Raw genomic sequence first — 16,546 nt, 5'->3', positions numbered from 1 at the left:
CTGGCACTATGCATAGTTATTAGAATATTTTTGACTATATTCTCTATGCTGTACTTTACATCTCTATGACTGTTTTGTAACTACCAATTTGTATTTCTTAATCCCTTCACCTTTTTCAACCAGCCCCCAACTGCCTTCTGGCAACCATCAGATTGTTCTCTGTTTGTTCGTTTACTTTGTTCTTTAGATTCCACATATAACTGAGATCATATGGTTAGTCTTTCTCTGACTTATTTCACTTACCATAATACTTTCTAGATCCATCCATATTGTCAAATGGTAGGATTTCATTCTTTATTATGGCTGAGTACTATTCCATTGTAGATATGTACCACCTCTTCTTTATCCAGTCGTCTATCAATGGACATTTAGGTTGCTTCCATATCTTGGCTATTGTAAATAATGCTTCAGTGAATATAGGGGTGCATATAACTTTTCAAATTAGTATTTTGGATTTCTTTGGATAAATACCCAGAAGTGGAACTGCTGAGTCATAAGGTAGTTCTGGGTTTTAATTTTTTGAGGCACTTCCATACTGTTTTCCATAGTGGCTGCACCAGTTTGCAATCCTACCAATAGTGCACAAGAGTTCCCTTTTCCTCACATCCTCACCAACGCTTGTCATTTTTTTGATTTATCGATGATAGCCATTCTGACAGGTGTGAGGTGGTAGGTCATTGTGATTTTAATTTGCATTTTTCTCTGATGATTAGTGATGCTGAACATCTTTTCATGTCTTCTGGCCATCTGTACATCCTCTTTGGAGAAATGTCTATTCAGGTCCTCCGCCCATTTTTAAATTGGATTAATAGTTTTAGTGTTATGAGAGTTCTTCATAAATTTTGAGTGTTAACCCCTTGTTGGATATATCATTGGTGAGTATGTTCTCCCATTGAGTAGACTGTCTTTTCATTTTGTGGGTTTACTTTGCTATGTGAAAACTGTTGTTTGATGTAGTTCCACTTATTTTTGCTTTTGCTTCCCTTGTCTGAGGAGATGTATCAGATAAAATATTACCTAAGAGCAGTGTCAGAGAGTTTACTGCCTATGTTTTCTTCTAGGAGTTTTATGGTTTCAAGTGTTGCATGTGTTTAATCCATTTTGAGTTTGTGTATATGTTGTGAGAAGGCAGTCTAGTTTCATCCTTTTGCATGTATCTGTCCCGTTTTCCCAACAGCACTTATTGAATAGATTGTCTTTACTCCATTGTATATTCTTGCTTCCTTTGTCATATATTGACCATCTAGTCTGTTCCACTGCTCTGTGTGTCTGTTTTTATGCCTGTATCATGCTGTTTTTATTACTATAGCCTTGTAGTATAGTTTGACATCAGGTGGTGTGACACCAACTTTTTTCCCCTCAGGAGTACTGTGGCTATTCAGGATCTGAATAAATTTGTGGTTCTGTATAAATTTTAGGATTATTTTTTCTAGTTCTGTGGAAAATGTCATTGGTATTTTGACAGGAATTGCACTGCATTATTGATTGCTTTGCATAGTATGGACATTTTAACAATGTTATTTTTTCCTATCCAAGAGTACACTGTATGTTTCCATTTATTTGTATCTTCTTCAGTTTCTTTCTTCAGTGTCTTATACTTTTCTGAGTACAGGTCCTTTATCTCCTTGGTTAAATTTATTCTTAGGTACTTTATTCTTTTTTATGAAATTGTAAATTGGATTGTGTTCTTAATTTCACTTTCTGATAATGTTAATGGTGTATAAAAATGCAACTGATTTCTGAATGTTAATTTTGTATCCTGCTACTTTATTGAATTCAATTTCAGTTCGAAAAGTGCTTTGGTGGAATCTTTTAGGGTTCTCTCTATAGTAACATGTCATCTGCAAATGATGACAGTTTTACTTCTTCCTTTCAATTTGGATGCCTTTTCTTTTTCTTGTTAGATTGCTGTGGCCAGGACTTCCAATAAGACTATGTTGAAAAAAGTGATGAAAGTGGACATCCCTGTCTTTTCCCTGATCTTAAGGAAACACTTTTTAAAAAAATTCTAACTGAATTATATCTTTTTAAAAAATATATGTTTTTCAATTAGAGTTGATATACTGTATTAGTTTCAGGTGTACAATAGTGATTAGACATTTATATAACTTATGAAGCAATCACCTTGATAAATCCAGTATACACAGACACTATACAGTTATTACAATACTATTTTCCCCATGCTATACCCATGACACTTTTATAACTACCAATTTGTAACTCCCATGATACTTTTATAACTACCAATTTGTAACTCTTAATCCTCTCCCCACCTTCGCCCATATCCACCCCTAATCCAGCAACCATCAAAATGCTATCTATGATCTTGTTTCTGTTATTCTGTTCTTCAGATTCCATACATAAGAGAAATCATATAACATTTGTCTTTGTCTTACTCCACTCAGTACAATACCAAGTCCATCTATGTCGTTGCAGATGGCAAGATTTCACTCTTATGTCTGAGTAATATTCCATTGTATATATGTACCACTTCTTCTTTATCCATCCATCTATTGATGGACACCCAGGTGGCCTCCATATCTTTGCTACTGTAAATAATGCTGCAATGAACATATGGATTCTTCTTTGTCTCTTATTATAGCCTTTGTTTAAAAATCTATTTTGTCTGGTTATTAGCATTGCTACCCCCCAGCATTTTTGTTTCCATTTTCATGAACTATCTTTTTCCATCCCTTTCAGTCTGTGTGTGTCTTTTGATGTGAAGTAAGTCTCTCATAAGCAGCATATCTAAGGGTCTTATATTTGTAGTATTTTCTTATAATCCTTAGTATTTCTGTGGTGTCAGGTGTCATTTTCATTTCTAACTTATTTGGATCTCTTTTTCTTGATGAGTCTGGTTAAAGGTTTATGAATTTTATCTTTTCAAAGAACCAGCTCTTGGTTTCAGTGATCTTTTGTACTGCTTCTTTTAGACTCTATTTTGTTTATTTCTGCTCTCATCTTTATTATTGCCTTCCTTCTCACTTTTTGTTTGCTGTTCTTTTTCTAGTTCCTTTAGGTGTAGGGTTAGACTGAGATTTTTTTGTTTCTTGAGGAAGGCCTGCATTGCTATGCATTTCCCTCTCAGGACTGCTTTTCATTGTGTAAAGATTTTGGGTCATCAAGTTTTCATTTGTCTCAACGTTGTCGTATCTTTTGATTTCTTCTTTGATCTCATTGTTAACCCATTCATTGTTTAGTAGCATGTTATTTAGCTTCCTTCTGTTTGTTTTTTTCAATTTCTTTCTTGTAACTGATTTCTAGTTCCACGCCATTGATGGCTGATGAAGACACCTGATATGATTTCAATATTCTTAAATTTCTTGAGGCATGTTTTGTGGCCTAACACGTGATCTAGCTTGGAAATATTGCACATGCACTTTAAAAGAATGTACATTCTTTTGCTTTGGGGTGAAATGCTCTAAAAATATCAATTAAATCCATCTGGTCTAATGTGTTGTTTAAGGCCGCTGTTTCCATGTTTTCTGTCTGGAAGACTTATCCATGGATGTCAATGGGGTGTTAAAAGTCCCCTACTATGACTGTATTACTGTCGATCTATGTCCGTCAATACTTGCTTTATATATTTAGGTGCTCCTATGTTGGGTGCAAAAATGTTTACAGGGGTTATAGCCTCTTGTTAGATTGATCCTTTAACATTATGAAATGTCCTTCTCTTATTATAGCCTTTGTTTTAAAGTCTATTTTGTCTAAGTATTGCTACCCCAACTTTTTAAAAAATTTCCATTTGCATGAAGTATCTTTTTACATCCCTTTACTTTGCCTGTTTCTTTTGATCTGAAGTGGGGCTCCTGCAGACAGCATATGCATGGGTCTTGTTTTCTTATCCATCCAGCTACCCTATGTCTTTTGATTGGAGCATTTAATCTATTTACACTTAAAGTGATTATTGATAGATATGTAGTTACTGCCATTTTATTATTCATATTTTTTGTCTTTTTTTCTTCTTAAGAAGTCTCTTTAAGACTTCTTTGTAGTATGGTTTGGTGGCAATTAACTCCTTTAGTTTTTTCTTGTCTGGGAAGCTCTTTATCTCTCCTTCAATTTTAATTGATAGCCTTGCTGGGTAGTCTTGGTTGTAGGTCCTTACTTTTCATCACTTGGAATATTTGTGCCAATCTCTTTGGGCCAGCAGAGTTTCTGTTGAGAAATCAGCTGACAGTCTTATGAGAGCTCCCTTGTAGGTAACTGCTTTTCTCTTGCTGCTTTTAAGATTCTGTCTTTAACCTTGGGCAATTTAATTATGATGTGTCTTGATGTGGACCTCTTTGGGTTCATCTTATTTGGGACTCTCTGTACTTCCTGGACTTGTCTATTTCCTTTGACAGGTCAGGGAAATTTTCTGTCATTATTTCAAATAGGTCTCAATCTCCTGCTCACTTTTCCTTCTGGTACCTTTTGGACTTTATCTATATACCAGTTAACGCTTATTTGGGTTGTTTCCTAAATATGGTTAATGCAGCTATGAACATTTGCCTGCAAGACTGTGTGAACGTTTTCATTTCTTTTGGGATAGAACACCAAGTGGAATTTTTTAGTCATATGGTAAACTCATGTTTAAGAAACCATGAGACTGTTTTCCAAAATAGCTGCAGTTTTACATTCCCACCAGCAATGGATTAGGGCTCGTTTCTCCACATCTCACCAACACTATGATAGTATGTCAAGTGGTATCTAATTTTGGTTTTAACCTGCATTTCCCTAATGACTAGTGATGGTTAGGATCTTTTCATATGCTAAGCCATTTGTATATGTTCTTTGCTGAAATGTTTATTCAATGTTTTGCCCATTTTAAAAGTGAGTTGTCTCATATTTGTTTTAAGAATTCTTTAGTTTGGATATAAGTCCTTTATAAAATATAATTTGAAAATATTTTCTCAGTCTGTGGTTTATCAATTTATTAATGTTTTTTTGAAGTGCAGAAGTTTAAAATTTTGTTGAAATCCAACTTATGTGTTCCTTTACACACTATACTTTTGGGATCTTATCTAAGAACTCTTTTCCTAAACCAATGCCATGTAGGTATTATCTTGTTTTCTTCTAAAAGATATATAGTTTCTGCTTAACATTTAGGTCTCTGATCCATTTGGAATTTATTTTTGCATATATTAGGAGGTAAGGGTCTAAATTCATCTTTTTTGCATCTGATACTGAAATATTTCAGCACATTTGCTGAAAAAACTATCCTTTGTACATGGAAATGCCTTGGTAGCTTAGTCGAAAACTGACCATAAATATGAAAGCTTACTTCTGGACTCTAAAGTTCTGTTTCACTGATCTTTATATCAATACCACACTGTCTTGAATACTGTAGATTTGTAATTTGTAGTAAGTTTTGAAATCAGGAAGTGTTCTGCATTTTCAGAATTGTTTTGGCTATTCTGGATCCTTTGCATTTCCCTAGAAATTTTAGGATCAACTTGCCAATTTTTCAAAAAAGCCTGTTGGGGTTTTGACAGGGATTGCATTGATCTATAGGTTAATTTGGAGAGGACTATCACCTTAACAATGTTGCATCTTCTAATTTATAAACATGGAATATGTTTATATCTTTAATTTCTCTGAATGTTGTATAGTTTTCATTGTACAAGTCTTATACTTCCTTTGTTAAATTTATTTTTAAATATTTCATTCTTTTGGTGCTATTGTGGATAGAACTGTTTTCTTAATTTAATTTTTGGATTTTTCATTGCTAGTATACAAAACACAATTGATTTTTTTATATTGATGTAGCCTGTGACCTTGCAGAGCTTGTAGTTGCCTGTTTGTCGAGCTCTCTGTTCCACCAGGCTGCTTTCTGGCCCCTTTTCATGGCTTTGCTTTTAGCGGCTGTTATTTTTTCCACTGTCCAAGAGTACAGATCTCGTTTTGTTTCTTGGCCCCCTAGTAAAGCTCCTCAAATTGTCTGTCTGAGGCCCTCCGCAGCCCCAGCTACCCTGGAGGCCCTGCTTACTTGCATGCTTCATATCCATTTTGAAGCAGTGTAAATTCTAGAGATTATCTCTCTTCAAAACAAACTACAGATTCATTTTTTTTTTTTTTTAAATTTCTTCGAGTCCAGAAAGTTTTCAGATACTCTTGTTTTGGACTTGTGAGGTTAATCACATTCTAGCACAGTCAGCTTCTTTAAAAGAATAATGACTAGACTTCCAAAGGACTTTATCTTAGATTGTATTTATTAACTTCTTTACTAGAATCTAGAGTTTTGATTATGTGGCCAAAATAAGACTTTTCTCAATTTTTCAGTCAAGTGATGTGATGGCTGGAATCATCCAGAAAAAATACAAGGTCATATTTTCTTGAGTATTCATTTAAGCTTCAATTTAAGACTTCAACTTTTATTTCCAAATAAATAAAAATACTATGTCTTATAGCCAGGGATGCATGGACTTGGTTATCTTTGTTGGGATAATGGTTCTCCTCTATCTTGGGAAGTCACTCTGTACAGGTAAGAGATGAGAAAGCAGGGGGTTGAAATCTAAAAAGGTAAAGATTTTTCTGGAAACAAAGCTAGTTATCAGTTACCACCAGACCATCACTGTGGCTAGAATTCCAGAAATGATGAATAGTTCATTTTTAATTCATTCTTCATGGATTATACCTGTGAAGCAAAAAAGGACAGTCTCAATAAAATACCTATTTTACCAGGTTTTGGGAACATTGTGTTGCTTTCCCAATATGTTTCATTTTCCCTCATTATGTAGCAATAATGATTTGGGTGGAATACACCCAAGGTCATATTCAGCTCAAGGATTAGGCCTTGATGAGTCTAGGTCAATAAGAAAAGCCTCTCTCTGACTCCCCAAACATCCCTTCCCAGAACGAAAGGGTTAGCTCGGAGTATTCTTATGGCCATATGGATTGGTTTAGGGGTGTCTTCAATTAGTGTGAAGTTCAAGACTCTCACTTGGGACAGTATAGTATACAATATGTAAAGCTGGGACCTACTAAGCAACTTTGACATCGTCAAAGTAGTAGACAGCTTCTAAGATGGGCCCCCAATGATCCTTGCCTCTTGATATTCATGCCCTTACACAATCCTCTCACCTTGAGTGTGGGCAAGGTGATGAGTTTCTAACCAGTCATGGTTAAAGCAGCAAAAATGCTGGGATATCACTTTTGAGCTTAGCTCCAAAAAGAGTGTGGCTTCCATCTTGGGTATTGTCTCATTTGCTCACTCTGAGGGAAGCCATATGCCAGGTTGTGGGGTGCACTACGGAAAGGCCCATGTAGCAAGGAACTGTAAGCAGTCTCTAGACGACAGCCAGTGAGAAACTGAGGCCCTGAATTCAACACGTCTGAGGAACTAAATCCTGCCAACAACCACACAGATGAGCTTGAAAGGGGATCTTCTTCCAGTTGGGCCTTCAGATGACATCATAGCCCTAGCAGAAAGCTTAATTGCAACCTCATGAGAGATTGGGTCAGAAGCCCTAAACTGAACTATCTCCATATTCCTGACTCACAGAAATTGAGATTAAAAAAAATAGTTTTAAGTCATTAAGTTTTGGAGTAATTTGTTAAGCAGCAAAAGATAATATATCACCATAAGAAAGATTAGTTTGGGCTGGATTTTTTCCCCATTATTTGTAACTGAAAGCATATTAACATATACTAGGTAGTAGTAATTTAATCTTGAGAAGGTTAATAGACATTAAAATCTTGATGTTTAAATGAACTTATAGCTTACAAAAACCATGCAAACAGAACAAAATTGATCTGTGTACTCACAACCATCGCCATTTCTCATGTGGAAAATTAGATCATAAGGCCAATTCATTCAGAATTCCTTATAATACTGACAAAGCCTGGGAAAGAGTTTGATTACTTACATAAACAGTGGTCACAGGGAACTCCTAAGATGACTTAAAACATCTTGTTGAAAGTCCTTTAATACCATCTGTTTACATGTTTTAAATATGCTAATTAGAAAGATAAATTGCTACCTATTCATTGAAGGAGGTCTGAAAGGACCTCTGGTTAGGCATTATTTGTTTTTAGTCTATCTGGAAAAAAAGAACCCTTTCATTCAATAAAGATAGGGTGTCATGAACTAATGAATGATTAGTTCAATTGTCGGTATCTGAAGCCCAATAAAATAAACTCCAACCTCACTACCTTCTTAGAAGGGCTTTTGAATTGATGCTTACATAGGCTAATCTGAGCTTACTCCCAAAAAACTGTTTTATGGGAACATTTGAAAAGGTCACAAGTTGGGAGGCACTTACAGTGCTGATTCTTTATATTCTAGTTTCTAGCAGGTTTAAGGGAAACTGCACTTTCTTGCCTGCCAAAATACCTCTCTCAAATATCATTTTCATATATTTAAAGAATTGCTTGAAGTTTTTCTTATAGACTTTCAAATAAAATATAAAATGATATATATCAAGTATGCTTCTGGAAAGAAGACAGCCTTGAAGGCAGAGGTGAGGGGGAATTTTCCTTTTTAAAATTATGCAATTCTGTATTAATTTTAACTTTTATACAAAGCTTATATTGCTTTTATAATTTAAAAATTGGAAATTAAAAAAAAAATAAGTTCCCTGAGAGGGTCTCATTTGTAGTTTAGGATGAATTTCTTCAATCATAACATTAAACCAACACCTATTAGGTGGGTCCAAAATGGTGGCATAGGAGGAAGCTAAATCGCTCCCTCTCATGACCACATCACATATACACCTACATTTAGAGCAGTTCCTCCTGAGAGACAACAGAAGGCCGACTGAACAGCTTCTGCACAACCAAGGAGAGAGAGATCAATTCATGAAGATTGGGGGAAGAGCGATAGCACTTTGGGATCTGAGAGAACTCTTTTGGATCAGAGGTGCTGGTGAATGCCATTGTTTACATTCTCCCTCCACCTGGATAGTGCAGGTGGGAGATCTATGTAGGTGCTCTGGCAGACCTACAAGGCTGCTGGTATGTGTGGACTGGACTACCCAGCCTGGACCTCTGCTCTGGCTGTGGACAATTGCATCAATGGGGTGCTGCCCCACCCAGAACTCGTGCTGACAGGATCAACAGGGTGCCAAAGCGTGCAGGCACTGAATTGCCATACCAGAACAACAGAGAGTCACTGCATGTATATGGGTACACTGGGCCATGCTTCTCCCCGCTGCCAGCCAGCATTGTAGGTACCCACCCTGACTCCAACCACTTTGCCAAAACCCAGCATACAGTCTACACAGAGGTTGTTTCTACACAAGACCACTTTTTCAAGATTGGGGGAGACAGGTATTGCATCTAATTCATAGGGAGAAACACAAAGTGAAAATTGGAAGACAAGAACATGTTCCAAATGAAGGGAAATCCTATAAGGCTATCAGCTAATTTCTCAGCAGAAACTTTACAGGTTGGAAGGGTGTGGCAGGATATAAAAGTGCTGAAATAAAGGAACTTGCAACCTAGAATAATACACCCAACAAGGTTATCATTCAGAATTGGAGAGAGAGAGTGTTTCCCAGATGAGCAAAAACTAACAGAGTTCATCGTTACTGACCTGGCTTTAAGAAAAATGTTAAAAGGTCAGCTTTAAGCAGAAAACAAAGGCTACAACAAGAAATAAGAAAATACATGAAAGATAAAATCTTGCAGGTAAAGGCAAATATATCATGCACCGAATCAGCCACTTAAAAAGCTATATGAAGACAAAAAGTAGCAAAATTAACTATAACTACAATAAATGGGATAAAAAACAAAGATCTAAAATATGACGTCAAAATCAAAGCATGGAGGGAGAGTAAAAATGCAGTGCTTTTAGAATGCATTTGAACATAAACACCTATTAGCTTCAAACAGACTATTATAGACGGATATATATGAACCTCATGGTAACCATAAACCAAAAAATTAGATAAAGTACATGTAAAACAAAGAACCCCAAAACACTAAAAAGCCAGCAAGCTACAAGGGAAGAGATCAAAAGAAAGGAACAGAATTACAAAAACATTTAATAAAATGACAGTAAGTACATACCTATCTATATTTACTTTAAATGTAAATGGACTAAATGCTCCAATCAAAAGACACTGAGTGGCTGAATGGATTAAAAAAAACAAAACTCAAATATATGCTGCCTACGAGAGACTCATTTCAGACTGAAAGACACACAGACTAAAAGTGAAGGGATGGAAAAAGATATTCCATGCAAACGGAAGTGAAAAGAAAGGTAGGGTAGCAATTCTCATATCAGACAAAATAGACTTTAAAACAGAAACTGTAAAAAGAGACAAAGAAGGGCATTACATGATGATAAAGGGGGCATTCCAACAAGAAGATATAATAATTGTATATATCTACACACCCAACATAAGAGCACATAAATATATAAAGAAAATATATTAACAGAGATAAGGGGAAAAATTGACAGTAATACAATAATAGGGGGGGACCTTAATATCTCACTTACATCAATGGATAGATAGATCATTCAGACAGAAAATCAAGGAAACAGTGGCCTTAAACATCACATTAGAGTAGATCAACTTAAACATTTCATCCCCAAACTGCACAGTATGCAGGCTTTACAAGTACACATGGAACATTCTCCAAGACTGATCATATATTAGGTCACAAAACAAGTCTCAAAAATTCAAGAATACTGAAATCATACCAAGCATCTTTTCCTACTACAACTGTATGAAACTAGAAATCAACTACAAGAAGAAAACCAGAAAAAACACAAACAGGAAATAAAAAAATACTTTGAGATAAATAAAAATGAAAATACAACCTTCCAAAATGTATGGGATGCAGCAAAAGCAGTTCTAAGAGGGAAGTTCATAGTGATACAGGCTTATCTCAAGAAACGAGAAAAATTCCAAATAAACAACCTAACATTACACATGAAGGAACTAGAGAAATAAGAAAACCTAATGTTAGTAGGAGGAAATACACAAAATATAGACTAAAAAAACAATAGGAAAGATCAATAAAGCTAATAGTTGGTTCTTTAAAAGGATAAACAAAATTGACAAACCTTTAGCCAGACTCATCAAGTATATAAGGCGGCCCAAAAAAATCGGAAATAAAAGAGAAGTGAAAAATAACACTAGAGAAATACAAAGTGGACCATTAAAGAATACCATGACCAATTATATGCTACCCAGATGGACGAACTAGGAGAAATGGATAAACTTCTAGAAACATACAGCCTTCCAAGACTGAATGAGGAACAGAAAATCTGAACAGACCAATTTCTAGCAATGAAATTTAAGCAGTAATCAAAAAAACTCCCAACGAACAAAAGTTCAGGTCCAGGCGGCTTAGCAGGTGAATTCTACCAAACATTTCAAGAAGAATTAATACATGTTCTTCTCAAACTATTCCAAAAAATTGAAGAGGAAGACTTTAAACCCATTCTATGAGGCCAGCATTACCCTGATACCAAAAATAGATAGACGCTACAAAAAAAAAAAAATTACAAGCTAATATCCCTGATGAACACACATGCAAAAATTCTCAACAAAATATTAGTAAACCAGATTCAACAATACATTAAAAAGATCATACACCATAATCAAGTGAGATTCCAGGGATGCATGGCTGGTTCAGTGTCTGAAAATCAAGCAACGTGATACACCACATCAATAAAACCAAGGATAAAAATCATATAATCATCTCAATAGATGCAGAAAAAGCATTTGACAAAATTCAACATCCATTTATGATAAAAATTCTCAACAAAGTGGGTATAGAGAGAACTTACCTCGACATAATAACGACTATACATATGACACACCCATAGCTAACATCATACTCAATGGTAAAAAGCTGCAAGCTTTTCATTTAAGATCAGAAACAAGACAAGGATGCTTATTCTCACCATTTTTAATTCAATATAGAAGTCCTAGCCATAGCAACGAGACAAGAAAAAGAAATAAAAGGCATCTATATTGGAAAGGAAGAATTAAAACTGTTTACTATTTGCAGATGACATGATACTATATAGAGCAAACCCTAAAGACTCTACCAAAGAACTATTAGAACTAATAAATTTAGTAAAGTAGCGGGATACAAAATTAACATATAAATCTATTACATTTCTATAGACTAATAATGAATGGTCAGGAGAAATTAAGAAAACAATCCTATTCACAACTGCATCAAAAATAATAAAATACCAAGGAATAAATTTAACCTAGATGAAAGACCTGTACTGTGAAAACTGTAAGACACTGAAAAAAAAAAAAATGAAGAGGACACACAAAAATGGAAGACTATACCATGTTAATGGATTGGAAGGATTAATATCGTTAAAATGTCCATAACTACCCAATGTGATCTAAAGATTCAGTGCGATCCCTTTCAAAATACCAAAGGCATTCTTCTCAGTACTAGAATAATTCTAACATTTATATGGAAACACAAAAGACCCCAAAGAGCCAAAACAATCTTGAGAAAATAGAACAAGTTGGAGTATCACATTCCCTGATTCAAACTATTCTACAAAGCTATAATAACCAAAACAGTTATGACATTGGCACAAAAACAGAGACACAGATCAATGGAACAGGTAAGAAAGCCCAGAAATAAACTCTTGCTTATATGGTCAATCTACAACAAAGGAGGCAAGAATATACAAAGTTTCTTCAATAAGCACTGCTGGGAAAACTGAACGGATATATCAAAAAAAAAAAAAAGAAAAAAAAAGAAGAAAGAAACTGAACCACTCTTGTATATCATACAAAAATAAACTCAAAATAAAGACATCAATGTAAGATCTGAATTCAAAAAACTCTTAGGAGAAAACATAGTAAACTGTTTGACAACAGTCTTAATATCTTTTTGGATATGTCTCCATGGTCAAGGGAAATAAAAGGAGAAATAAACAAATGGAACCTCATCCAACTAAAAAGCTTCTGCACAGTGATGGAAGCCATCAACAAAATAAAAAGACAGCCTACTGAATGGGAGAAGCTGTTTAAAAATGATATGTACAATAAAAGGTTAATATCCAAAATATATAAGGAACTCATGCAACTCAACAACAAAAAAACCTGATTAAAAACTAGGTAGAGGAGCTGAATGGACATTTCTCCAAAGAGGGACCTACTGATGACCAGCAGACATATGAAAAGATGCTCGACATCAGTAATCATCAGGGAAATACAAGTCAAAACCACAATGAGATTCCACCTCAAATTTGTCAGAATGGCTGTTATCAAAAAGACAAGAAGTAAGTGTTGGGAATGATGCGGAGAAAAGGGAGCTCTTGTGTAGAATTGTAAAATGGAACACAGTATGAAGATTCTTCAAAAAATTAGAAATAAACTATCATAAAACCCAGCGATTCCACTTCTTAGTATTAATCCCAAGAAAACATTATTTGCAATAGCCAAGATATGGAAACAACCTAGGTATCCATTGACAGATGAATGGATAAAGAAAATGTGGCATATATATTACTCAGCCATTCTTTTTATAAAAATGAAATCTTGCCATTTGTGACAACATTGATGGACCTAGAGAGTATTATGCTAAGTGAAGTAAGTCAGAAAGACAGATACCATATAATTTTCCTTATATGTAGAATCTAAAAACACAAAACAGGAACAAACAAAACAAAAATAGACTCATAGAAATGGAGAATAAACACGATTGCCACAGGGAGGAAGGGGATGACATGGATGAAAAAGGTGAAGGGGAATAAGAGGTACAAAATTCCAGTTATAAACAAACCATGGAGTTGTAGTGTATAGCACTGGGAATATAATGAATAATATTGTAATAACTCGGCATGGTGACAGTTGGTTACTAGACATAGTGTGGTGATCACTTCATAAGGTGTATAAATGTTGAATCATTATGTTGTACACCTAAAAATAATAAACTGTTGTATGCCAACTATACTTTAATAATAAGAAATAAAATTTTAAAAAGCTACCTGAGTACTTAAGAGTGTGTAAAATGAGAAGAGGAGGAAGAGATGAAGAGTTATGATTAAGGCAGGATGAGGGAGGGGACATTCTGATGGACAGTCTGGAAAGAGATAAGAACTTGGGATAGTAGAGGAGGGCTACATATCTGGGAGAAGTGTTAGGATTCAAGTAAGCAAAACTTGTAAATTCACCCACTTATCTGCACAGGAGATTACCAAGATATTGGCTGGGTTGTGGGGTGATTTCTGTGAAGAGGGAAGTAGGATGAGGATGTTCTCAATGGATCACTGCAGTATTTGGGTTAATTGCTACTTCCTGGGAAGAAACTTACTGGATGGGACATGCAGGATGGTCTAGGTTTGAGTTTGAAGGTGATAGTGGGAGATTCCTGGATTGCAAGAAACAGAATTAACCATGGTAAGCTCATACAGGAGGAATAACAACAAGGGTGGGGCACAAAGTAACAACAATGGAGACAGGAAGTGAGTAGGGAAGCTGAGAACTAAGAGATGGCATGATCTTTTTTAGCAATTTAAAGACATCTTGAGGTCTGTACTTGGTTTTCAAAATTTCCAATATGAAAAAAGAATCCAAACAGGCAACAAATGAAAAACAAACCAAAGTAAAACACAATCCAACTCACCTGTCTGGTTAACAGCTGGTTCTAAATATGATGGTTAAACTTTCGAAGTCTTCATTCTTTAAATGTAATTCTTCTAGAAGGGTGGCTATAAACTGTGTAAACACCACATTTTCTTGAGAATGCTTCTGAATGCCAAGAATTGGGGTCACTCTGAAACAACCAAAAATATTAAATATATATCCACGAAATGGGAAGGACTAAGGGGGTTTCCATCTTCAACATGGCAGAGGGGATTTTGTCATGCCAGAGAGATGAAGTCTCTCTGATATAACAATATTCCCAGAGAGAAGGCTTTACTAATAAAAGCAGAAGAGAAATCTCAGAAAAAGGATGAAAGATCAAACATACTGTTAAGTACAGAAAGGAGTCTAAAAGCCTGAGTCTATAACATGTTCAACATCATGTCAGCAAAAACTACCAAAATTGTATTCAGAAAAGAAAATGAAGTCTTTCCACTGGGGGGGGAGAGGAGGTGTGGAGAGAAGCTTAGAGCTAAGAACTGCTTTAAAAACTTAATTTATATCGAATATTTGGATTATATCACCTGGAAAAAGATAATATATAAAAAAACAAGACTACCTTTTGTAAGAAACCTTAACATTTTTATTTTTAAAACACTAAATAGATGAATTACATCTTATAATGCACTTAATCTGACCTTCAAAAGAAACACTCTTTTTTCTCTAACCATTTCCAGTAAATACCCCAAAAGATTGACTACATATAATAGATTCTTAAAAGTAATTTACACTGAAATGTGATTAGTAAGCATGATTTTAAAAAGTGTCTAATCTAATCACAAAGATGAAAACCCATTATTTTCCATAAATATATATATATTTTATCTCCAGAGATCTTGCTTCACAGAACCTTTATAAGTTACATTCCTGGAAAGCTTTCTGGGAGAAAATTTTTTCCCCAAATAGTCATACGTCCCACAAAGCTCTTCCAGATGCTTATAAATCTTGGTCACTGTCACTGGGTACATCAAATATAAATAAAATAACTTATTTAAATCAATAAATCTCAAAAAATCAGAGCAGAACAATTCTGCAGTAGTGTATGGAATGGGAAATGTGATTTTCTGAGAGACAGATTTCTTCCTTGCTTGGCTATTTCATACAGAAAGCAAAAGTAAAAATTTTCAGAATAGTCCAGGGATTGCCAGGACTTTGAGGAGGTGGTATATTCTCTGTCTCTCTGAAAGTGTCTTAGCCAGAACTGGTGGACTAGGTGATTTTAATAGTTCAGTGAAATCCAGAGTTCTAAATGAGAGAACCACTGTAGTATATTCCTTCCTCACCTCTTTAGAACTACGGGATGGAGTACCAGGTTCTTACACTTCATGAGTTTCATCTGCTGGTGTTTCTCAAAGGTAGTTCATACAGAGAAACAAACAGGAATATCCAAGCCTTCCAACACCAAGCCCAACCTGGGCACTTGGATGAATGTGGGCAGTTTGGGCCAGCTTTTCCTAAGGCATCTGCCTGCAGAGAAGGTGGAACCAGAAGTCAACTCTGGCTTTACCCACACTTAGGTGAGGTCAACATTTAAAATATAAAGTTGCTCCCCTACAGTAAGACCAAAGATACTGGCGATGAGATAAAATTGGCAAAATAAAACCAAGAAGTCAGAGGAGGCAGATCAGATATGTCAACTCCACAGAAACCTAACTTTTTTTGGTGTGTATTTAAAATGGTACTTAGATGACACATCCTAGACAATTTCTCTCTTTCAAGGAGACTAGAATTTGTTCATATATGACAATAAAGTTTTCTCAATTCTCAACTTGCCATTAGTATGTTTTAAAACTTAACCCTCAAGTTAGAAGTAAATGGTGACTACTAGACTTTTCAATCTGTGCGCTCATATGAGAGAAAATGAGAAGAGTAATAAACAGCTTGTAAGAGAATTGTTCTATCAATTGCCCTAGTTAGAAAATATTTTAGAAATAGTAATACTCCTCTAGCAAATATATATTTACTCTATAAATTAGTAACTT

General features: G+C 35.2%; 1 protein-coding gene across 3 annotated transcripts in view; it reads right to left on the bottom strand.

The window, feature by feature from the left end:
• Window positions 1-1,874: 1,874 nt before the first annotated feature.
• The window catches only part of RPAP2 (RNA polymerase II associated protein 2), an 86,686-nt gene continuing 72,014 nt past the window's right edge, over window positions 1,875-16,546 (bottom strand). For 2 of the 3 annotated variants that reach the window (XM_011355644.2, XM_011355645.2), the window contains 2 exons: window positions 14,545-14,694; window positions 6,177-6,622 (listed from right to left, as the gene is read on the bottom strand). In XM_011355644.2, coding sequence (XP_011353946.1) covers window positions 14,553-14,694 — 142 coding nt within the window. In that variant the 3' untranslated portion in view covers window positions 6,177-6,622; window positions 14,545-14,552. Of the gene's footprint in view, window positions 1,886-6,176; window positions 6,623-14,544; window positions 14,695-16,546 lie in introns of those variants that run through there. The other variant, XM_023528107.1, reaches the window with a different exon arrangement.

Source organism: Pteropus vampyrus, unplaced genomic scaffold (genome assembly GCF_000151845.1).
Source record: "Pteropus vampyrus isolate Shadow unplaced genomic scaffold, Pvam_2.0 Scaffold22, whole genome shotgun sequence".
Lineage (NCBI taxonomy): Eukaryota > Metazoa > Chordata > Mammalia > Chiroptera > Pteropodidae > Pteropus > Pteropus vampyrus.
Note: the sequence above shows the minus strand (reverse complement) of the source record. Positions and strands in the feature narration are given on the sequence as shown.